This window comes from Medicago truncatula, chromosome 7 (genome assembly GCF_003473485.1).
Source record: "Medicago truncatula cultivar Jemalong A17 chromosome 7, MtrunA17r5.0-ANR, whole genome shotgun sequence".
NCBI lineage: Eukaryota > Viridiplantae > Streptophyta > Magnoliopsida > Fabales > Fabaceae > Medicago > Medicago truncatula.
This window is the reverse complement of record NC_053048.1, coordinates 2,565,990-2,576,963: the sequence shown is the minus strand read 5'-3', so window position 1 is coordinate 2,576,963 and position 10,974 is coordinate 2,565,990. Positions and strand designations below refer to the sequence as shown.

Below are 10,974 nucleotides of genomic sequence, written 5' to 3'. Positions count from 1 at the left end.
TATTCTTTTAATTCTTTGATTTATCTTTCCTATAACATTAATGAAGAAGAATTTTGTAAAACTACTTATAATTTCTCTTTTTCATACAACATTATTTACACTTCTTAATTTGTGTAAAATGATCAAAACATCATATAATTTGAGATGGCGGAGTAATATGAGCTACTATGAAAACTTTCTTACTAATACCACCTCTTGTTGGGTGAAACTTATGTAGATATACAATTTGAAAATGAATTCCACTTAAAATGGAGAGACCTAACGAGTTTTACCTAATAAAAAAGTGTGTGTTAGAAAAAATATTATAGAGTGTTTATAACATTTCTCTTAAATTAAAAGAGTATTTTTCTATAGATTTTTTTTTAGAAAAAATATAAATTATGGTTGAAAAGACGGGTACACAAGTGTCTGTCTTTCTACTATTATTTTGTTTTTTTTGAAAACTCGGTATCCGATCCAAGGACCGACTAATCCGAGGGGACCAATCCCACCGCTCACTTGCGGGGGTCCCGTTTAAAGCCAAAAAAAGCTCTGTATGGACTTAGCCCACCAAAATTGGCACCAGAAGGAATCGAATCTGAGAGCTTTGGAGGAGCAAACTCCAAGATCCCAAGCCAACCACTAGGCCAACCCCAAATGGGTTGTCTTTCTACTATTTTTATTTCGTCAACACATGCAAATTATGAGCGATAATTTTTATATAAAGTTTTAATTTTGATTAAAATTATATGTACAATATTTGTGACTTTCAAGTTGTAACAAACCTAAAAAACCCAAGTTGCAACAAACATTTATATTTTTAGTTTTAATCAAAATCAAAATTTGATAAAAAAATAGAGTTCATAATTTTCAAATGTTAGCGTAACAAAAAAAGTGCAAAGACTGAGTGTCTGTCTTTTCGCTGGTATAGTATAGAGAATATTCTTCATATTATATTAGGATATTTCTTATTTTAATGATATTTAATTTTTTTAATTAAAATTTAAAATAATATTATTAAAAGCTAAAATAATAAATAAAATAGTTTAAATATAAAGTAAAATACGGTACAGATACTATCAGATTTGTTTTTTCTCTATGCCTTAACATCACTTTCCTTTGAGTCTCTGCACCCATCATTATATTCGTCATCATCATCTCCCTTTCCAATACTTTTGTCACCATGAAAGTGAGTGCCAAACCCCTCTGAACATATATTATATCATGTGACAGATGAATATAGTATAGCTACATAAATTTAACTAGAGATCTAGAGAGAGACACAAGAAAAACAAAAACAAGTCACATATTTGCATGAATGTATCATATCACTAGCATTCAATATGGCATTCCCACCACCTCATAGTTTCATGTTTAACCCTCATGAAGATCATGATCAACTCCCTTCAACTTCTCTCAACACCTTCCCTTCTTTTCCACCTCAACACTTTCAACAAGGTAAATCTCTCATACTCTCTTTTATCTCTTTATATCATAAAAAGTTAATCGATTTTATTCGTGTTTTAAATTGCAGTTGCGGTCGTGCTACAAACTTTATTGTGACAAAATACTCACAATTAGAACCCATGCGACTGTGATTGTGGTTGCAATGTCATCACAGAGTCCTTTAAAACTTTATTATTGGAGTCATGGTTTTAAATTGTAGTCTGTAAACATAATTGTGGTCACATCACAACATATTTTGAGGTCTCTGCAACGGTATCACAACCACTATTACAACCGCATTGGTCACATTTTTCCGCAACATAAACTTTCGTAGCATAACTACATCTGCGGCTGTATAGCAATTTAAAACCGTAATTGGACTATACTTTCATTTGTGGACCATAATTCAGAACTATTACAACACGAGCACTTTTTTGTTTTGTCTTAGGTGCGCCTTTTTTGTTGAAGAAATCAATGTCATTTTCGGGCATTGAGAACAAGTGTCATGATCATCATGAAGTGCATGGAGATGATGAGTTATCTGATGATGGATTCCAAAGTGGAGAGAAGAAGAAGATCAGACTGAATTTGGATCAAGTGCAGGCCCTTGAGAAGAGCTTTGAATTTGGGAACAAGCTTGATCCAGAAAGAAAAGTGCAACTTGCTAAGGCTTTAGGGTTGCAGCCTAGACAAATTGCTATATGGTTTCAGAATAGAAGAGCAAGATGCAAAACAAAGCAACTTGAGAATGAATATGAAGTCCTCAAGAAGAAATTTGAAGCTGTCAAGGATGAAAATGATGCACTTAAAGTTCATAATCAGAAACTACAAGGAGAGGTAAAGAAATATTAGTTACCTTATACTCTCTCTTTTCTAATTTAAATGTGCTTTTATAAAAAAATTGTGTTTCTATCTATTTGATATTTTCAAAGTTCAATGTATCATTAACTTTTTTGTTTTTAATGAAAAATGTTAAAGTTAGTTTGTTAGATTAATATTTTAATCTATCATCTTGATTTGAATACAAGAGCTCAAATTCTTCCCTTAGCTTAAATCAGTTGAGTTATTCAACTCCCTACGTGTCATTAACTATTATTGTTTTACCTAAAATTTTACTCAAGAGAGAGAAGTGATTTGAGACATTGAATATGAAAGTATGATTGGATAAATACAATTTTTTTCTCCTTTGTAATTGATATAGATAAATTGATACTTTTGTGCTGGAAGAAAATTTGACTTTATTACAATTTGAACATCTTTTTATTGTTTGAGTTTTGTGCTTTTTTATATTTAATGCATTATGATTCTATAGGTACTATTGACATTATAAAGTGACCAATATCCACATATTAACTTTCTCTGCTTGATTAATTGTTGGCCATTCTTGTTAAGAGTCAGTATCATTGTCAGACTCAGATCCCATAGCTTCAAATTAATGTTTTTCTTTTTGTATTCATTATATGTGTTTTAGTTCCATTCCATGTTTCTAAGCACAAGACATAGTTACATCAGATCCAACTAATATGCTTTAACACATGGAGAAAACAATGCTGAAATTGACATGAAGAGGCTGATAATATTTAAAAAGTTTTTCTATCATGTATAAATTTGCACATGTTAAAAAATTTAAAATAGTAAAATTGTATTGAAATTGGTGGATTTTATATAAGGTTTTTTCTAGATTACCTTTGAAGAATGGTGGGTAATTTACCCACCAACCAATGAAAATGAGCAATTTGTTGGTGGGGTCAAGATAGTTCATGGATACAACTTAAAAATGTGCTTATGTGACTAATGTGTATTGGTTGGGGTAAATTACCCACCATTCTTCCATGGGTACCCTAGTTGTCACCTTTATATAAATATAGATAATCGAATGTAATTTTGATTTTCAGACACTTCATATTTGAGATATATTTAGTGTCTGACATGTGTTCAATACCAACACTATACCAACATATAAAGTTACATTCAACAATTGCATTTATCCAAATTATTATAAATGTTGCCGTGTTTGTGCATCGATAGAATGTAACCTAATGTATCGGTGTTAGACTCGAACACGGTTTCAATCATCATATAGTTTAAAAATTAATGTAACTAGATATACTTTGTTACACTTTTATGTTTTAACCTAATGGTGTTGCATTGCAGTTAGAAGCATTAAAAAGCAAGGATTGGTGCGAAGGTGGAACAAAATACCTAATGAAAGAAACTGAGGGTTCTTGGAGCAATGGAAGTGATAATAGCTTAAACATTAATTTAGATCTCTCAAGAACACAAGCTTTGAACAGTTCTGTTTCTTCACAGAATGGTAGAAACCTAATTAGCCTTCTACCAACTTCATTAAATCCAAACAACATACCCCAACTTCTTCAATTCACATCAAGACCAGATATTCAAGATGAAAACTTCAGCAGCATGTTTCACAACATTGATGAGCATCAGAACCTCTGGCCTTGGGCATAGATGCATCATTTTCATTGGCCTTATTATTAATTTTGGATATCATTGATCAAATGGTTCAAAATTGCGATTAGAGTTATGCTGCAAACCTTATTATTGCGGAAAAATACAGAAGAATGTGACTAATGTGGAGACAATTGCAGTTACAAACTTACAATGGCATTATAGAGACCTCTAAAATATTTATATATTGATCACAATTATAGTTGCAGATATTTGAAGTTATGTTGTTTTTTTAAGGGTCAAAATGAGAAGCAAGAAAATTACGAATAATACAATAAAACTTCATTTTTTATTACGACAAAATTCATTTATTATTAGAAATGCTAAGGGTTCACCCTCGAAAAATTCATTTATCAATTTGAAATAGAGAGAATCCTAACTCATATTAAACACACACTATAATAATAACTTTATTTTTCTATTAATTAGTTTTTGGATTTGTTTATGTTGTAGGTAAAGTTGAAACAGATCTACGTAAGATCTAGAATTAAATCATAATTGGGTCACATAGAGTAGTGCTAGCTTTTTCTTTTCCATACTTTATTGTGATGCAAAATATAAAATAATGTTTTTGTGATGTTGAAATAAAAAATTACAAATTTTAGTTAAGGTACATGTGCTCCCTCAGTGGATTGCCAGCTCTGGCATGTTGTATGGGCCATGAATAAAAATGGGATTTTTCGTTTGCATTCTTTCTTTAATCATTAATTTCAATTCATAATATAGTATACTTTGGAATCATGAGAATATTGATCATGACAGGGACAATTTCATGCAAAATCATTGATAGAAAGTTTAGATTGAGGGGGTATGATGAGAAATAAAGTGTGATATGAGTCATGCATCTCGATTATTGGCTGAAAATGAGCAAAATTTGGCTGATAGTTTATAAAGCAGTACCACTACCGGCCAACAGCAAAGAAGGTGGGGTCAAGATTTTGATGCATGTGTACAAAAAAATTAACATTCTTAAATAGAGATCATTGTTTAAGATAAATATATGTCACCACAATTTGATGATAATGAAACGACTGCAAGTGTTATGGTAACTATTATTTAAACTCATGGTTGAGGTCAATACATAGAAGTGTTATTTATTTTCCACTACAACATTTCCGGTCTAATACAACGCCACTTTTAAAGGGAGCTGGAAAACAGACACCCATACATTTGAAATACATCTAGGAATTGTTTATGTTTGTAAAGCCTTTGCCCCAATGGTACATCTAGGAATTATTTTTCATTAAGTGTAAGTTTTGTTCGTCAACCGGTCAACTTTAGTGTCTTTTACGTTCCTAAACATTCAATTAAACAAATAAAATACAAACATTTTTCTTTAAGGTAATATACATTTTAGTCCCCGAAACAAGTTGCGTGATTTAATTTGGTTCTCGTGAAGGAAAAACAACTTTTAGTTCTTGGGAAAGAAAATATAAATAATTTTGTCTCTATCTTTTTTTTTTTTTTTTTTTTGACAAAAGGTCTCTATCTTATTTGTGTGGATAATATTTACCAATGCAATTATCGATGGAGTTGATAATATATATGCCTTACTAACTTGAATTTTTTATATTATCATGCAACCTACTTAGAGGCAGAATTAGGTGGTGAAGTTTTTTTGTGGGTGTTGTTCTCATTGGTTTTAAAGGATAGGGTTTGGTTAGGTGTGGGATGTTAGGGTTTTTTATGGTGTTTATTTTGGATGTTCCGTCTATATACGGCGTCTTGAGTTTGTAGCCTCTTAATCACCAGTCTCTATTCATCTTTAGCAGAAATATGGTTATTAATTAAATTTTGGTGTTCAAAAAAACCTACTTAGAGGCAGATATATATATATTATGGTGAAACCCTTAATATTATTGACAATGCATCTTAAAGGATGAGTAGTAATCATTCTGGCTATTTTCAATTGTAATCTTATTGCTTCAAATTGTATTGTTTGTAGTTTTCATTTAAGCTATTTTCAATTTAGCTTTTTGGTATAGTTCTGATATAGAAATTGCATCAAACGAGAGGAAAATACTAATTATTGAATTTCCCCCTCATGTGAAGAAAATTGTTTGATGAGTAACTGCTTCTGAAGATAAGTAATTATCACAAAGGCATAGGGCGTTATCTTTTACCTTTATTGTCTATCTGCTTTACTCTTTGGTTTTACCGGCTTTGGTGACATATCATTTTTTTTACTATCAACGTGTTATAGTTTATTCAAAATACAGAAGACTTGCAAACAGACACCCATACATTTGAAATACATTACCAACAACATTTTATCACATATGCAAATGTTACAGTTTCAAGGGTTCACAATATGGAATAATGCTTTGAATTCTTGACTCATGAGTTGCTGCACTGAAATTTCACCCAACAGAAAGTTTAATGGTGCAATCTCTGGGACAAAACTCTGTGACACACTTTTCATTGATGGTCGAGCGCAAGGGTTGAGATTTAAGCATCCAAATGCTACTACGGCAACACGAATTATGTCAAGTAAAACCTTCACATTATTTGGAAGTGGGAGACGCTGGTCTAATACTTCACATAATTTCATGCCTTGAGTCGATGCTAACTGAAGCTATGATAGTATATCACCAGGGTGTCTTCCCATTAAAGTTTCAAGTGCCACTACTCCAAAACTATATACATCGCACTTTTCACTCACAACCATGGTGTATGCAAGTTCTGCAAATTTATCAAGTCACCATAAGTAGATTAAAGGATGCAAAAAAAAAAAAAAAATTGAAATTTACTACTCAATAACTATATTTCCACATATATAAAGAAATACTAACAATGTATTTAATGTGTCTATTTTGCGATAAATATTCTAATTTGTGATAAATGTTCTAAATATTCTAAAAAATTTAACTCTAAAATAAGTGAATATATTTAATTAGTAATTTAAAATGAGACTTATATTAAGGGACAAAGTTAGTAGTACAGTTTTCAGAAATTCGTAGTAAAACTAATGAACATGTATGTTATTTGGGTAGATGATGAATGCTCATGTTATGTATCATATTTAATGGAAAAATTCAATAATAAGATAATAAAGAACAATGAAAAATTTACCTGGAGCTATATATCCAATTGTTCCAACAACTATAGTTCGATTTGATGAATCATATTGAAGGATTCGAGATGTGCCAAAGTCAGAAACACTAGGCTTCCACTCCGAGTTTAGCAAGATATTGCCAGTAGATACATCTCTATGCACAATGGCAGGGGTGCAATCATGATGAAGATATGATAGACCAAATGCAACACCTTTAATAACATTAACCCTTTTTCTCCAATTGAATTCCACGGCTTCAACTTCATCATACAAGCCAGAGAACAAGCTACCTTTCTCCATGTACTCGTAGATCAAAAACATGATTCTTCTGTGGAGACAGAATCCATAAAGCTTCACGATATGTCGGTGCTTTATATCTGATAATATTTTCACTTCATTTCTGAAACTCTCATCAAAAGATGGAACCTCTGCTTCATAGCCGTGAAGTTTCTTTATTGCAACAACTTTTCCACATGGTAATTGTGCCTTATAAACACTTCCATATGCTCCTGTCCCAATGCAATATCTAATGTCAAAGTCTTCTGTTGCTTTAATAATGTCATCGTGTGCTATTTTTCCATCAAAATTCCATATACAAAACAAATCCCCATTCTTTGTTGATATTGTTGTGTTTGCAAGCTTGATCTTAGTAGAATTTTGACGAAGTTTGAAGCATATTAGAAGTGAGAAGGCTAAGATCAGAATCAAAAGGATAGGAAGAACAATGACAACATCATAGTTTATATTATTACTTCTTTTGTTGATATATGCATTGTCGTTCCATATTATTATGTTATAACCATTATGAATACAGTTTGGAAGAGGACCCTTTAAATGATTGAAGGAAATGTCCACATAATTGACATTACAAAGAGATTGGGGAAACACTCCTGTAAGATTATTATTCCTTAAATTAAGGTGTGAAAGATATTCAAGTTGAGAAGGGATTTCACCACCAATGAGGTTGTAACTAAGGTCAACGGAATTTTCATAATTATAATATGCCCATGATTGTTCAGAAGAAAGGACCATTTTAGATGGAAGGGTACCAAGAAGTAAATTGTGGGAAATGTCAAGGGTTTGTAATTGAGAGAGATTTGTTAAAGAAATTGGATAGGTCCCACCAATGGAGTTGTTACTTAATAGAAGCACATGCAATTTGGTTAATTGATGGAAGTTATATGGGAGAGAACCAGTAAGAAAATTGTCAGATATGTCAAGTTCTTCTAACTGTGTAAGATTTGTAATGGAAGTAGGCAAACTTCCATTCAGCCTATTGTGAGATAGATATAATCTTTTGAGATTTTGCAGGAGCCCCAAACCATGAGGAATGGATCCTTGAATTTTATTATATGAGATGTCTAGGTACTTTAATTGTTTGAGATTTCCTATCAAAGGAGGTATCTCACCTTTGATTCTATTTTTAGATAGATATAATCTAGTGAGATTTTTTAGGAACCCCAAACCATAAGGAATGGATCCTTGAATGTTATTATAAGACATGTCTAGGTACTCTAATTGCTCTAGACTTCCTATTGAAGAAGGTATCTCACCACTGATTATGTTGTTAAAGATGTATAGTTTCTTTAACTGTAAGATTTCCAAGCGAATGAGGTATCTCACCTTCAAGATCATTATAAGACATATCAATATAAGTGAGTTTCGAGAGTAGACCAATTTCTTTCGGGATAATCCCTTGTAGTCCAACTCCCTGGACAACTAACCTTTCCAAATTTTGGAAAACAGACAAGTTGAGCGTTGTAAAGTGAATCTCAGACGTCGTTGCAGAATATTTGTAGATTTCTTTTATGCTTCCAGCCTTGTTGCAAATTATCTCAAGCCATTTACAAAGATTGGAGATGTTGAAATATGCATCAGACGTGTTCCACCATCCACTATTCATTATAGCATTTGCTTCCATTTGAAGTTGAGATTTCATTGTGGCAGATTGAGTACCTACAATGAAAATCCAGATAAGAAGAAAGACCATCCTCATTTTTGGACCATAGGAATTGGAAACTAAATATTTTGTTAAGTTCATTTTTTGAGATCTAATGAATTTCATACATTGTTCTAATATGTATATAGAACATTTATAATGGTGTCATTCTCACAGACCAATATTCAGTACGATTTAATGATTAGACTCATTGATTGTGCTACACATGTTTGACGAAATTAGATATAAAAGTCTAGTGTGAAGATGGAAAAATTTAATAGCATTATTTATGAAGGATACATGTTTTTCTCTTTTGCATCATTCTTTTGGTACATGCTGGACCAAAAGAAGTAAGATTCTTTCCACACGCTATTGCCAAACTTACATTAGAAATCTTGATATTTCCTACGATTTCCGAGAAAAACAGGTATCTCTAAAATACAATGATTTTCAAAGACAAATTCCTACGAAAAACACCTACGAGAACTTAGAAATAGTAAAAAAAAAAAAAAAGAAAAAAAGACAGCTAGGTCAGCTCAGGACATCCCCGAAAAATTCCTAAGAAAAAACCTATTAGAATGGATAAACTAAATATTAATTCAAGCTTCTGAAGTGTTTCTTGCAAGGGTGAAATAATGCTTTTAGTTCTTCACTAATTAGTTGCTACATTGAAATATCACTCAAAGGAATACTTAATGGTGTACGTTCAATGGAAAAACTCTCATGACGCGCATTTCATTGTTGGTCAAGAGCAAGGATTGAGATTTAAGCATGCAAATGCTACAATGACAACACGAATTATGTCAAGTAAAACCATCACATTATTTGGAAATAGGGGATGTTGTTCTAATACTTCACATAATAATTTCATGCCGAGAGTTGATGCAAATTGAAGTGATGACAATATATCCCAAGTTTTACATATTGATCAAATCACCATGACTAACCAAATATCTACACTATACTAGGAAACATTTCCCTCTCCTCCACTTAGAGAAACTTGAATTATATTCCCGTCCATTCTTATGTTAAAATCTATACTTTTTCCCTTAATAATTTTTTAATAATTTAAAAAATAAAACTAATCTAACACACTTCAAAGAAAAATAGTATTGCGGGGTTGTTTTAATTAATATACCACAAGTCTAGAGTTAACCCGTTTCTTTCTATGTAAAGGCTTTGCCACATTGGTTACGTCTAGGGTTAACCTGTTTCTTTCTAATATACCGGAGTCTATATATCAATTTAGTCTATTTATTTCCAAAATCAATTGCGTTGAAAGGGGAAGGAGGAATCCTGTTCCAAATAAGCCAAATTCAGCCCACAGCATCACTAATATAGTAAAAACAATATGGAATAAAAAAAAATTGAATTAATATCTCAACTCGTAAAGATATAAACTAAATAGATTTTAGCCTCAAATAACTCAAGCTTCAAGAACAGTAGAACACCAACAAAAAGTGTAATCATGGCAGACATTAACCGAATGATTTAACACATTTTGCTATAAATACCCATAGAAGTGTGTCTACTACATACCATTTGCTTCCATTTGAATTTGAGATGTCATTAAGAAAGATCTTCCACATTATTGGACCAGAGAAATTAGAAACTATATATTTTGGCAAGTTCATGTGTTTTTTTTTTTTTTTTTAACTAATGAATTGCAGACTATGAAACACGGACACTCCTCGGATTAGACGTGTTTCAGTGTCGGACATGTGTCGTGTCCGACACGACACGACACCGACACTTGTAATTACACTAAATTATGTGATTTTTTTTCAAATTATTAACTTTGTCGCCGTGTCAGGGGACGTGTCCGTGTCTGTATCCGTGCTTCATAAATTGCAGATAATGTTCTAAGGTGTATGAATAACCTTTAGGATCCGTTTGATGCGCATGATAAGGAGACATGATATGATAACACTATCATATCCTGAATATTCAATCCGGTGTTTGGTGCACCAATAGGATTGGATAACTTAAACCTATTTTTAATCCTATCCTATTCACCTTTTGTTATTTTTATCTCTGGTTTTTGGTTGGTTAGCAACCGATAGCATAACTATCAAACACGCGTATT

General features: G+C 32.0%; 2 protein-coding genes across 2 annotated transcripts; one reads left to right on the top strand and one right to left on the bottom strand.

Annotated features, from left to right (window-relative positions):
- Nucleotides 1-1,092: 1,092 nt before the first annotated feature.
- On the top strand, nt 1,093-4,179 carry LOC11408511 (homeobox-leucine zipper protein ATHB-20). The gene is made up of 3 exons (XM_003621122.4): nt 1,093-1,437; nt 1,874-2,262; nt 3,580-4,179. Exons 1-3 carry the CDS (start codon nt 1,323-1,325, stop codon nt 3,892-3,894), a joined length of 819 nt encoding a protein of 272 aa, XP_003621170.1. The 5' UTR covers nt 1,093-1,322; the 3' UTR covers nt 3,895-4,179.
- Nucleotides 4,180-6,190: 2,011 nt separating this feature from the next.
- LOC11406979 (MDIS1-interacting receptor like kinase 2) lies at nt 6,191-7,981 on the bottom strand. The gene is given in 2 exon segments (XM_024770295.2): nt 6,191-6,576; nt 6,967-7,981. Coding segments are annotated over 2 exon segments (1,401 nt in total).
- Nucleotides 7,982-10,974: the final 2,993 nt, after the last annotated feature.